This window comes from Armigeres subalbatus, chromosome 3, assembly GCF_024139115.2.
Source record: "Armigeres subalbatus isolate Guangzhou_Male chromosome 3, GZ_Asu_2, whole genome shotgun sequence".
NCBI lineage: Eukaryota > Metazoa > Arthropoda > Insecta > Diptera > Culicidae > Armigeres > Armigeres subalbatus.
Window position 1 is genome coordinate 321,883,764 of NC_085141.1, and position 14,054 is coordinate 321,897,817.

A 14,054-nucleotide genomic window follows, 5' to 3' on the forward strand; every position below is an offset into this window, starting at 1 on the left:
GAATTGACGGCTTGCTATCTGGAACTCACCAAAAGAAAGAAAAAAGGAAAAAACATTAAAAAAATCCTTCGATGTGGGACCAACAACCGCGTTACTTCTGTCGATTTTTGCGTTTTCCGACGCTACCTACTTTTCTGCTTTTTTTTATCGTTTCCGAATGGCAACGAATGATGGTATCAATTTACTGATAGCAGTAAACAATGCTATATGTGCGTGGATAGAGACATTTAGAGAGATTGATTTTTAGACAATTAGGGGAAGTGTACCGGTTTTGGCCACCTTAGTGCCTAATGCCCTGAAAAATGCATATTTTCCAAAAACTATCGATCAGTTTCCACAGAAGCGTATGGGATACATCTCTTGTTACAGCTAATAAAACTCTCGGAAATTGTTTTATTTTCGGAGCTGTGCGAGAAACTGGCCAAAACTGCCAAAATAATAGGTCGAAAAACGAAGCAGTGTAACAGCGCCCGAGCGAAACGAGTTGGCGGACAGAATAACTTTAAAGTGGCTCGTAGAATTTGATCGCGGTTTTAATTTTACAAAAAAAATCTCTTATCGTATGTGCCTAATCGTTTTTCTTTATCATAAAAAATGGCTCTTAGTACATTTTTCGTTTTTCAACATAGAGTAAAATGCTCAATAGTGGACTCCCTAGAGACAGAATTTTGCACTTCCTGTTATGAGACGAGAAAATATACAATATATTAAATTTGTGTGATTTCTAATAACAAGTTCTGGATCTCCCCTGCACGATACATGCATAACACATTCAAATACACGATGTTATTTCTTGACATTAATATTTAAAAATCAGACTGAATTGGCCCTATAGTAGACCTCCTAACGAGTAACGAGATATATTTACATCTATTTATAATAAAGGATGTTTAAAGTGAATAGTCGATAAATAATTTATCTTACTCGGCTCAAATAATAGAGGTATTGATTTTGTTCATTATTTTAAAATGTTTTTCGTAGTTTTTAATGTGTAAAAGTGGACCACTTAAAAAAATAGAAGCCCTTGTGCAGCTCAACGACGAACGTTTGTTGTATTGCAGAAGACTTTTACGTGTCTGGATTTCTATGCCCCACAGTTAAGCATGAGGAAGCTTCAGAGTCTCAAATGCATCTGACTTGTTCTGTGAACGTCAAGCAAGGAATTTTCAACAGCGTTGTATTTTTTTTGCAAACTTTGTCAAAGTGATTTTTTTAAATATTCTTAAGTTCACCGTATCAAAAACAGTGTTGAACAGAATACAACATTATTAGACAATTTAAGGTTTTATCCCAGCTGTTCTCAACCTTTTTCTTGAGAGGTATCCCTTCGTGTTTTCTATCCATTGAGGTACCCCCTATTTTAATAGGCGTAACTCATAAGATTCTCTTGAAAGAGTGCTTTCGAACCTATTGAAAAGAGACTATTGAGCATCTTGAAATGACGTTTCTGAACCTTTTGAAAGTAGGCTTCCAAGCCTCTTGAAAGAATAATTCCGAGCCCCTCGATCGGGTTTCCGAGCCTCTTGAAAGGGGGCTTCCGGGTCTTTTGAAAAAAGGCTTCAAGCCCTCTGAAAAAGGGGCATCTGAGCCTCTTGAATGAGGGCTTTCTATTTGTTTTGAAAGGGGGCTTCCGAGCCTCTTAAAATGGTGCTTCCGAGCCGCATGAAAGGGGTTTTCGAGTCCCTTGAAAGGAAGCATTGAGCATCTTAAGATGACGTTGCTAAGCCTTCTAAAAATAGACTACCGAGCTTCTCCAAGGAAGAATTCCGAGTCCCTCGAAAGGAAGTTTCTGAGCCACTTGAAAGGAGGTTTCCGAGCCTCTTAAAAGGAGGATTTCGAGCCTCATGAAAGGGGATTTTCGAGCCTCTTAAAATGACGTTGCTGCGCCTTTTAAAAATAGGCTTCCAAACTTCTTGAAGGTAGAATTCGGAACCCCTTTAAAGGAAGTTTCCGAGCCACTTAAAAGGAGCTTCCGAGTCTCTTGAAAGAGGGCTTCTGAGCCTCTTGAAAGGGGGAGTCTCCTCGGAAAGGGGGGTCATAAGCCCTCCGCTCAAAAAGAGGTTTCCGAACCACTTGAAAGGGGTCTAGCTGAAAGAAGAATTATTTTGCTTGGGCGGAGGCTTTTGAACTGCGTAGGGAGCCGTACACATATTACGTGAGCACTTAGGGGGGCGGTCAATATTTTACGCTCCATATAAATAAAAAATCATTTGTAAGTATGACAAAAATCTTACATTGGGGGAGGGTGATTCGAAAAACCCAGAAAAATTGCTTACATAATATGTGTACGACCCCTAGAAGAAGGCTTCTAAAAGTTTTTTTAAATAAAAAAGCCTGTATGCCTCAAGGGTTCTGAATCTTCAAATTTAATATTTTAGTTTAGAAGTATATTCTTAACATATTCCATAATTTTGTTTCGATTAGGTAGATTGTTTTTGAAGTTTTTTTTCTTGGGATAACAGCCCTTCACTGTGTTGGCTGTGGTGGACATGATTCGATATGTTTTGATTTACTAATTGTTATGCATATTATGTTCAATACAAAGTCTTGGAATATAAATTTATACAATTATTAAAACTTTACCAATAGTTTTTTTATTGGAATTGTAATACGTCCGCCATTACGCCGAGGTACCCCAAGGGGTCAGCGAAGGTACCCACGGGGGTACATGTACCCATGTAGAGAATTGCTGTTTTATCCGATTACATTGTTAAAACGGTTTTATTAACATATTATGGGTCAAATGGGCAAATAGTGCAAACTCAACGAAGGCAACAACTTAACATCTTCTAAATTAATGAGTGTTCCGCTGACTTATTTGATTACGAAAATTGAAGATGAAAAAATGATTCACTTCAAATACTTCTAATGAGGCGGGCGGATTTTCCCCTCCATGATATCAAAGCTCGAGAAAAAACCATTTTCGCCTTTCTCATACAACAAAGTTGAACCGAAAGGCTATCATTTCGCTCCGAAAACGAACTTTTTATATAGGTCTCAGAGACACATAGTGTTATATACCAATCGACTCAGCTCGAGTTAATCAAATATCTGTCTGTCCGTGTGTATGTTTGTATGCACAAAAGCTAAAAAAACATTAAACAACTTTTCATATACTAATCCTTAACCGATTTCCTCGAAACAAGTTGTACTCGAAAGGTGTTAAAGCCTAGTTGACCACTATTGAATTTGATAACGAACGACCGTTGCGTTTTAAAGTTGTTAAGGAAATGGTATATCGAATTGTACTAGCGCCATATAAGGTTGGTGTCTTGGCTAAATGCGAGAAAGGCAGCATCACTACTCGGTGAGACGGTGAATTAAGTTGTTTTTTTTTTCAGAAACGAAAACCGATATCCAATTACGAATTCTTTTAATTTTAATTTGTTTTCAAACGAGTTTTGATTATTCCAAAAGATCAATCGTATTTGCATTTTTTGAAGAATCTTACTGGGTCAAATCGGCTATCATTCGAAATTTCTATGGAGTTTGTACTGAAAACACCGAAAAAATTAAAAATTGATTCTAGATACCCAGATATAACATTTTAGTTTACCCACAACATGAAATTAAATAGGAGGGCATATAATGTGTTTCAGAAATACTCATTTTTTTTTTAAATAATGTAAAAATAAAGAGACACCGTGATGTATGGCGTCAAGAGATACAATAATTCGGTCGCCTAACATGTGTACGACTGCATTATTTAATTGATATTTATGACAGATACGAATAAGTAGGAAGGATTGAAGTGCGTGACTTTAGCATTATTGTGTGGTAATTGCCAGCTTCAAGCAATAATTGTATCGAGCACTGTGACGATTTTCAGGGAGTTGTTTTTTGATAATACCGTTTTGTAAAAGTGGAAAGATTCACTCCGGCTCAGTGGTGTTGCAACGAAGAGCGAATGTTTGATATCTACATTTTTATTTTCTTTAATTGCCTCAATTAGGGGAAAATGGTAGTGTGAGATAAATGGGAGACAGTTTTAAAATTATCAATCATAAACCTACGGCTTCCAAACAGTATAAATCGTTAGTTTTCTGTGCAGTGAGCCGGGAATCAGGTCCACAGGCCCATGTAGTGATTTACCCTATTTACAGAAAAGCACTGATAAGATCAAGGAAGTCCATCTTTAGTATTTCGAATTTTACTCGACTTGCAAATCAAATATTGATAACGGACTACTTCTTAGATTGCATACCGATAGTTGATATGTTTGTCTCTAACTTTTTAGCTGCAAGTGCTCATGGAAGGCTGTCTGGGAGCTAATCGCACATTGGCAATGAGAAAGCATGAAAACTATCGGCCTTCGTTTCATGGAAAAGGAAGGAAACTATGATATAACATCTACTACCAACGCCCTCATAGATGTCAAGGAGTTGGAAAGTTGAGAAGGATGTTGTTTAATAGTCATTCCCATAAGCAAGTTATTTCGAGTATTGGAAGTTATTTTGCTAAGAAAGTTTTCATAACTCCATACTCCTTGCCATTCCTCTTTCTGGTATGGGAAAAGGTATTTAATCTGTGTCCTAGATGCTAAGTCTAGGTTTAGGCGCCATTTTTGCATTGACGCATATTTTCCTCACGCAAAAAAAGCGTTCCCGAATTCGTAAACCAGGAACAAATACACGGTGATTTAATTCATGGATTCGGGAACACCTGTCACGTTTTACAGAACATTCTAGAAAACGTAACTGTTGTTCCCGATTACTTGACTTAAAATACACCGTGAACTTGTTAGTTCACGAGTTCATTTCATTCATTTATTCAGACTAAGGCCTAAGTGGACTGTGCGGTATATAAGAGTCTTCTCCATTCGGCTCGGTCCATGGCTACACGTCGCCAACCACGCAGTCTACGGAGGGTCCGCAAGTCATCTTCCACCTGATCGATCCACCTTGGCCGCTGCGCACCTCGCCTTCTTGTGCCCGTCGGATCGTTGTCGAGAACCATTTTTACCGGGTTATTGTCCGACATTCTGGCTACGTGTCCGGCCCACCGCAGTCGTCCGATTTTCGCGGTGTGAACGATGGATGGTTCCCCCAACAGCTGATGCAACTCGTGGTTCATTCGCCTCCTCCACGTACCGTCCGCCATCTGCACCCCACCATAGATGGTACGCAGCACTTTCCTTTCGAAAACTCCGAGTGCGTGAAACGAGTTCATGAACGCTTTTTTTTTGCGTGCTGATACAAATATGTTTCAGCAGATTTTTAACCAAAACACAGCTCCGTATACAAACGTGAAATTCGTTAAGTTTAACACTTTAGTAAAATAAACAAACACGTATAAAAAAAAACTTGATCACTGAAACATTATATTTTTATTATACTCAGACCAGAGTGGCCTTTGCTATGTCTAAAAGTCGTCTCTTTTCAGCTCGGTCGCATGTTGCCAAACACACAGTTTACGGAGGGTCCGTGAATCGTTTTCCACCTGATCGATCCAGCGCACTTCGCCTTCTTGTGTCCGTCGGATTGTTGTCGAGAACCAACTTTACCCATTTTCACATGTTACTGTCCGACATTCTGGCTACGTGCCCGGCCCATTGTCGTCCGATTTTCGCGGTGTGAACGGCGGATGGTTCTCCCAACAGCTGATGCAACTCGTGGTTCATTCGCCGCCTCCACGTACCGTCCGCCATCTGCACCCCACCATAGATGGTACGCCACATTTTCCATTCGATAACTCTAGGTGCGCGTTGGTCATCCACGAGTATCGTCTAGGTCTCGTGTCCGTAGATGACTACCGGTCCAATGAGCGTTTTTTGTAGATAGTCAGTCTGGTACGGCGGCGAATTATATTTGATCGAAGCGAGCTTCGAAAGTATGTACGGTTTCCAGCCACGATGCGTCTTCGAATTGATCTGCTGGTATCGTTTTCGGCCGTTACTATGGAGCACGAGTACACGAATACTTTAACCACCTCGATTTCGTCACCACCGAAACAAACTCGTGATGGGTAGCTCAGGCGTTCAGCAATGAGATTGCGCGGTAGTTGCTGCAATGCAGCTTATCGCCCTTTTTGTAGATGGGAAACGCGACATCTTCCATCCGCTTCTGCGGTAAATCCTCCTCCTTTCAAATCTTGGTAATCACCCAGTGCAGGCTCTAGCCAGTGCCTCGCCACCGTATTTAAACAGCTCTCCTGGTAGTTGGTCAACTTTAACCATCGGTTTTGTTGTTTTGCAACTAGTCAATCTCCTCCTGGATTTCATGAAGATCCGGAGCTGGAAAACGTATGTCCTGCTCGCGTGCTCCCTGTTTCGTCACCATTTCGGGCTCTTCAGTTTGAATTGCCACTTCCAGCTGCTGCGCGTAGTCTTAGTCTACCGTATTATAGGCGCCCAATGTTAAGTCGCGGCGATCAACTTCGACGTGTGTTCTACGGCGTCGAGAGTTTTGAGCGCAACGAGGTAGTGGTCGGATTAAATATTCACACTGCGGAAGTGCGGACATTCGTGATGTCGGAGAAGAATTTACCGTCGATTAGAAGATGATCGATTTGGTCTTCCAAAACATACACAGAAAACTAAATGGAGACATCAGCCGATTCTAATTCTTTAAAAACGAACAAAAACGTGACAGAGAATTCAAAAGCAACATTCCGTGCCCAAGGCTTGCTCTGATCTCATATTGGGGCTGTACTGCTCCGACTTGCATATCAGTCCCATACCGTTTTTTTATACCCATACCTGGGATAGAAAGTGATTGAAGTTCGCATCTCCCATAGAAAATTAAAAAAAAAATCTAATGAATTGAAATGTCATCGGATCTTGTTGAAATTTTGTTGAGTTTTTCATCATTCATAGATTACCATGAAACGATTTAGTATGATGGAAACATTGTTTACTTTTGTGCAATCAGGTTATGTAAATTCTTTATGGGACTGTTATACGGGTATTGTCAATGTGTGATGCACATGACTCGGTTTTTTTTCACACATGTAGATACAAAATCGCAATTTTCAACCGTCTAAGACGAGTTAAGTACTCTCCATTTAATTCCACCAATTATTTCCGATATCTTTGCAGATACGTATTTCGACCACAACTGTGTGGTCGTCTTCAGTGTCTCGTACTTGACTCGACTTACAAGTCACCGAGACACTGAAGACGACTGAAAATCGCAATTTTGTTATGCTTTATGGAAGCACCTACATTAGAAATTCACACTATTCAGTAGATTTACTCAAAAGCAGAGATGCATCCTGAACAGAACATGAGCCAAGAGCGCGCCTTGGTGTTCTAAGTTTTGAACTCTGAACACAGTTCAGTGTGCGCTGGGTTGGTACGCAAGCAAAACGATCATGGTAACTAAGATTCCTTAGATTTGGAACTATGCAAAAACATACGAGCATGCTTGATTACTATCCATTAGATGCCCACGTGTTCCATTACTAGCCGAAAAATGAGTAGCATGCCGTCGCTTGAGTTTGTTTTCCTAGGATACAAGTTGCTAAGTTAGGTCAGTGCTCTTGAACAGTGTTCAGTGTTCAGAACTTTTCGAACATGAATACGCGTTCTCGTGTTCAGATTCATCTCTGCTCAAAAGCGATGAAAAGTCAAATAAAATTGTTATGCGAGTGGGGCAGTTTACTCGCTGTGCTAACATTTATTGATAGATTGATGGAATGGAATTAACTATAATTATTGGTATTTTAGGTCATAACTGTACTGCCTCTAACCGCAAGTCGAGCACATCTGTATATGGAGGCCCATATACAGATGTGCTCGACTTGCGGTTAGCCGCAGTGTATGTCCATGGTAAGCGTGCTATCGGGGGAAACTAGAACTTTCACAGTCAGTATGGTAGTATCTTACATGCAACCAATTAGAATCCACGCTCAATAAGATTTTTTAATTTCTCCATTTATTTGCCTTTATCCGACGCCAGAAAAATGACTTATAATATAAATAGCAACCCACCTTTACTGTAGATAGGAAATCAAGCAAACATGGGACTGTTAAGAATTTATTGGAAGTTTATCTCTCGTATGTTCGAAATCAACAATCACTAGTCCCAAGTCTCCCTAGTAGGCTGAAAAATCATCTACATGCACGGTGATTTTTGTTTACACATTAATGGGTAAATCGAGTTTCTCCGTGTGATAGGGACAGTGGTCAACATTATGTTCATTTCGCTCGAGGATTTCGTCGGTTTGAAATGAGATATTGTGGTCATTTACCGTCGTTTTTTTGCTGTTCAGCGTCGAAACCAACAGTAAGAAAGCCGTCCGGTGGAATAATTCTGGTTGGAACCGCAATATATAGATAACGATAAATGTGCTCAACCGTAGCATATTCGGCCAAGGTTTGAGCCATATACCCTATACAAGTTCGATAAACTTTTTTTCATGGCTTGTCGAAGAGATTTTTGGCTTTCTTTTATCGTTGTTCGTTATCTATTGAGTGCCATTTCTGCCAACCCTGCGTATAATGCATGTGGAATTCTATTCATAGAACTTGACAATTAATGTGATGGTTCCATGCAGTGTTATGCTGTGGAATGCTTTTTTATAATTTTGCCAATTAATTGCCTGACTGTTCAGACGGACTGCTAAATTTTCAAAATAATGATAATAGTGATATAGGAGAAGAAAATTCCGTCCATTCTTGAGATTTGAACTATCCTTGTCCGTAATGTGAGTAATAAAGAAGGAGGGGGGCTTTGGAAAAGTAAGGGAACAGACGGCTTTGGCAGGTTTTGTTCTATTATTGGCAGGGGGGTTTTTGTCGACCGAATTTTATGAAATTTGGCCACAATATTCTTTGATATGCAAAGAATGTTTGGGCTAAATTTGAGCATAATCAGTCATAAAAAACCCCCCTGCCAATAATAGAACAAAACCTGCCAAAGCCGTCATTACCCCTATGTCAATTTTAATGAAAAATTTCGTAAACTTAATGTTCATTATATTTAAAGGGGTTGTAAAACTTAGGATCCAAAAAAACGTGCTGTTGCTTCGTTATAAATTTTTCTTAGAATTAGAGCAGCAGAATGGAACGTTCGCTACTAGAAGGTCCTTTTATTCTATTTCATTATTTCTTTCAAATAATGCGGCAATTAAATAGTTAGTTGGGGTTCAATTTTCATCAATTGATTTTGATGCCGGTGTTCAGTTTTCGGGTCGACGATTTTGCCCTAAATTGTTGCTTTTTCTTTTTATTTCTTCCACTATTCAGGTCTCGCAACATGGTCGATGGCAAATATAGGTACACTGTTTACCATTTAGAAAAAGAAAAATTCAATCAATCAGTTCAAACTGTTATCATAGCATTTAAAAATTTTCTACCATTCGTCATTCATTTTTTATCACCCATTCATCATTGGATTGTTATTTGACATGTTTTTATTGTTACATGAGAATTTCACATTTCTTATTTTATTGCAAATCATACGAGAAAAAAGAACTTACAATGGATCAGAAAAGGAAAAAAAGGAATAAGTAAATGATACGAGATTCAGTAATTATTTATAAAACGAACGAAATGAATTGTTGAATTTTAAATTTGAATCCTGGAAAATTGAAGGAATCATTAATCAAACAACTGTGCAACTTTTCTGTTATTTATTGCCATACCATCAAGCATGTTCGATGTATGAATGTCGAAAAAAACAATATTTTAGTACTATCAAATATTCAATATAATTTTCTGGCACATCTGTATGCATTTTCTGCACAACTGTATTGACCGTTGTATCTGAAAATATAACATACCTGAATTGTTCCCGCTAGATCCTGTTGAAAACAAATCGAATGGTTTTGGTGTCACTCATATATAAATCGAAACAAAAAAGAAACTATGATTCCACAATACACATTCCCCCAGTCCAATACGCAGTCATAGCTCTGCAGCAGGTGCAGTGTTTGCAAGTTGCGGTAGCACTTAGTGTCGCTGCATTGGATTGTTCTGAAATAATTTTCATTATTCCAATAGGGATCAGATCATTTGCATGTTTGTTTTGTCAGCAGGAGCAGCAACAGGAACAGCAAGAAAACACCTTTTTCGTAGGGTGCTCAATATGTGGTGTGTTTTGTTTCTTGGTTTGTACTGTTTGATGATAAATGTATTATGTTTCCATTTTAAATGTGGTTCACTTTGCATTTTAATTGAACATATTTGTTGAACCTTGAATTAATGTGGCATGTTGTTATTTACTCAACAGAAACCATTCTTTTTGCCATTTCATTGATGTTGCCAATTCATAAGCTAGAATGGAATATTTTTGTTTCCTTTAATGGAGAAAATGAAATTGAAAAACCTGACTCATGTGAGGATTTTTTTAACTGCTATCAAATAAAAAATCCATTACTTTCATTCAATTTATTGCACCGGCCGAATGTTGGTTTGTGGAAATTCAGAAGGATTATCAAATGTACTCAGAACCAGGGATTGAACTGATCATTTAGTTCGTTTTATACCAGAGACTGAATTTTGAAATGGGTTGTATGGTGGGCTTTATTTTCTCTATAACTTTGATAATGATAGTCATATCGTTTTGTATACTAAGCGCAAGGATGTTATCAATCATTTAGTAATTCGCGTTCGATCGTTTAGTAGTTTGTCAATAACTCATTCCAAAAGATGAATTTCGAAATATGTTGTATGGTGGACTTCTAGTGCGAAGGTTTTTCTACAACTCTGCCTAATGGTTCGTTGTTAGAATTCAACTAATAACGGAGTTATAGCGCTAGTTGCAGTAGCTTAAACTAAATGATTGGAATTTTGTTATCATTTAGTCTAAGTTACTGAAACTATAGCTATAACTCCGTTACTAGTGGTATTCAAACAACGAACCATTAGGCAGAGTTGTAGAAAAACCTTCGCACTAGAAGTCCACCATACAACATATTTCGAAATTCAGCTTTTGGAATGAGTTATTGACAAACTACTAAATGATCGAACGCGAATTACTAAATGATCGATAACATCCTTGACTAAGCGTTTTCATGCTGTAATTATTCGACTTATATCAATAACTGTTAGTCAAAGTTGTAAACAAATATCGCGTTTAAAGCCGCCATAAAATACATTGCGAAATTCATCTTCTGGCACGAGTTATTGTAAAATAAGTCAAGCTCTGACTACATTATTGGTTCAAACCTTGGAACACTGCGCCAATCACATTTGCATGAATTGTTCGTGCTCCAATGCATCTATGTCGTCTCAAATGCACTTTTCTTTTTGTTCCAGAATCTATCTAAACGAATTATTTAGTCATTCAATTTCTACCGTACTTAAATGTATTAACATCACACAAACAGCTCTTATATAAATTCGCCTCATTTAATTGTTCTCTGTCCCAAGTTTTTCATATTCATGCTCACACCCAATTTTCCACACCTCATCATCGAGTCCTCCCCCTCACCAATCAAGCCACATTCACAAATCATCGTGGAAATATAAAGACCTGAAAAACGGAATCCCACCGTTCCAAATGACGCTAATTTGACTTCTATTTGTTTCATGCCTCCCGTTCCGCGTACTCCCCTTGTCGCCCTGTTGCGCGTGTTGACAAACCTGCCTAAACCTGTGGGGACACAACCCAGAATTGCCGATCCTTCCCAGCGGGAGAACCTTGGCATTATTGTGCAGTATAAAGTAAAGGTTAAGCTGTGCATTACGCCGTTGGGCGGGTAAGTAGCTGCAGCTGGTGGTCACCGAATTACGCGACCGCCACCTTGTAAAATCAACGTTCATTGTTTTCTGTTTTAGTGACCTGGTGGCGGAGCTGCCGTTCATCCTAATGCACCCGAAACCGGATGACGACGAGCCGCTAATAGGGGACCGATCGCCAGGTCGGACGATTGGCAACGCAGACAAGCTGCATCCGGGAGGGGCCGGCGCTGGAACCGGTGCCGGGGATCTGAACAAGAACAACACCAACCGAGGCGACGCTGGCAAAGAGGACGGTCCCAATCTGATCCAACTGGATGGGTGAGTATTCGAGATGCACGGATTTCCTAGGGGGGGTTGGAAAGGTGAACGAACACTTAGTGTTCATTACACATTCATGACCGGCACACCAGTATGTGGGTACGTCAGTTTTCTGGTTCAATGTGTATTTCGGGAATGGATTTTATTAGGGGTTGAACGGTCGCGATAGCATTTTATGATGTTAGCTACCACACATGAGTGGATTCACAGTCGCAATTTATTACGAATAGACCGTTTTTCGACGCGAAGTAGCTTATAAATAAGTCATACAAAGTTGGAAGCAATTATGACTTAGTAGGTTCAGAAACCCTACTTTTCCGATACTCCGCGCAATATATTTCAGTAGTATGCACACATGAAAACTATCATATGAGACAATTTGCATTTTAAACGTTTATTTTAGACAAAAAGATTTATTTCTAAGATTCGAGATCTTAACGTATATGGCCTTAATTAGCTCTGCTAAGCCGATTCAAGCGTGGAAATGAAATCATAAAATTTTGCACAAGTCTACGTGCAGCACTTCCAATTAATCACAAATTGTATAGTTCTATTCTATATCAAATGCACGCATGAACAATTGTTAAGAATAAATATCATTGAAATAAATTTGAATACATATTTGGCTGTTAGAGACCGGAAACTAACAAAGTATCAAAGGACAGTCAAAAAGACGTTTGATGCAGTTTAGCAGAACTTGACCACTATTATCGAGAATGAGTCATAGGGAAATTGGATCAAGGGAGCTAAATCGAAATTAGCTACATTAAACGCCTGGGCATCAGATTCAATGTTCTTATAATTATACATCCGACCTCCAAACTATCCACGAGAGGTTGACTCGCCCCACCCCAATGACGGCACTACATACAATGAAACTGTTAAAAAGGAGACGCATGGTATTCTGTAGTGACGGACATGTTCATTTTTTTCACTTCGCATTGAAAACTAATCCGCGCAAGCGAAATTGGAATAAATTTATTTTACATTATACACCACATTTACTCCCCTAACAGGACCAAGGCTACATTGGTAATCGAAACGGATACGACTCAATTGTAACACTGACCTGGTTCCGACATTTGTTTTTTATCCAAGACCCAGCGAAGAAGAATAGCAAAAGAGCTTGCATGAAGGGAAAACAACATTCCGTTTGCCATCGTCTATCCGGTTTTGCAATTCGTGCTCCAACCCACCCCAACTCAATCAACATCCACAAGAATAAGCCGGAACACCAGAGTCCAACCACAAAAGATATCCAGTCACATGATCCGACTAAAACAGCGTATCCCAAATTGGAACGCGCGATGGCATTACTGCTCCGGCAGGGATAACGATGCATATTCGCGCGGAAATGTGGTCTCTTTTCTCGATGGCACCACCCACCATTGCACCAACTTTGTTCACTTGGTAAACGACACCCGTTGATGCACATTTAGGGTACTGTGCTCCCTTCCGCACCATTCGGCCGCCTAGTTCAGATTGCCTTTGTGTATGGTATTCGATGTAAACACCATGATGGCATAACCGTCCATGTTAGTCTGTTCTCACTATTCGTGGATGCACTACACAATGCACCGATGTGCATTGCCGTTATCGTTCGAAACCAACACGTCGTATTTTGATTGTGGGAATGGGGTTGAAGCTAGTTGTAATACAGTAGCTGGCACCACCTAGTCACTTTTGACACCTCTTGGGGATGTGTGAATTTGTGACCGTTTGTCTAATGCTTCAGTGCAATTAGACATTATTGGTTTCCAGATTCTCAGAACAATCAGGAAGATCTGATTGAATCGACACTACCTAAAATTTTAAAAAGGGCATTCCAAGTTTACATTAAGCCAGAAGCAGAAGTAAAAATAGTATACCAGTGGTTGACTGGTGAATACCCTTTCTTTTCCATTTGTGTCAACTACAAAATGTAGTAATTGGCATATTTTTATGATCTCATTAGACTACATATATATATAATCAATTGATAACTATTGATTTACAATTAAAAACTATGTTTGCATTTCCATTTATTTTGGCTATGCCAAATAATTTTTTTTCAGGCATTTTTCCTTCCTATTGAAATCTATGCAAAAAATTCTTTGTATAATACGAGAGA

General features: G+C 39.2%; 1 protein-coding gene across 6 annotated transcripts in view; it reads left to right on the forward strand.

The window, feature by feature from the left end:
- LOC134225461 (beta-arrestin-1) overlaps positions 1-14,054 on the forward strand; it is a 295,165-nt gene that overhangs the window by 269,763 nt on the left and 11,348 nt on the right. For 5 of the 6 annotated variants that reach the window (XM_062705551.1, XM_062705549.1, XM_062705550.1 and 2 more), the window contains exons 8-10: positions 9,188-9,217; positions 11,557-11,643; positions 11,723-11,944. In XM_062705551.1, the coding sequence (XP_062561535.1) occupies positions 9,188-9,217; positions 11,557-11,643; positions 11,723-11,944 (339 nt within the window). The remainder of the gene's footprint in view (positions 1-9,187; positions 9,218-11,556; positions 11,644-11,722; positions 11,945-14,054) is intronic. The other variant, XM_062705554.1, reaches the window with a different exon arrangement.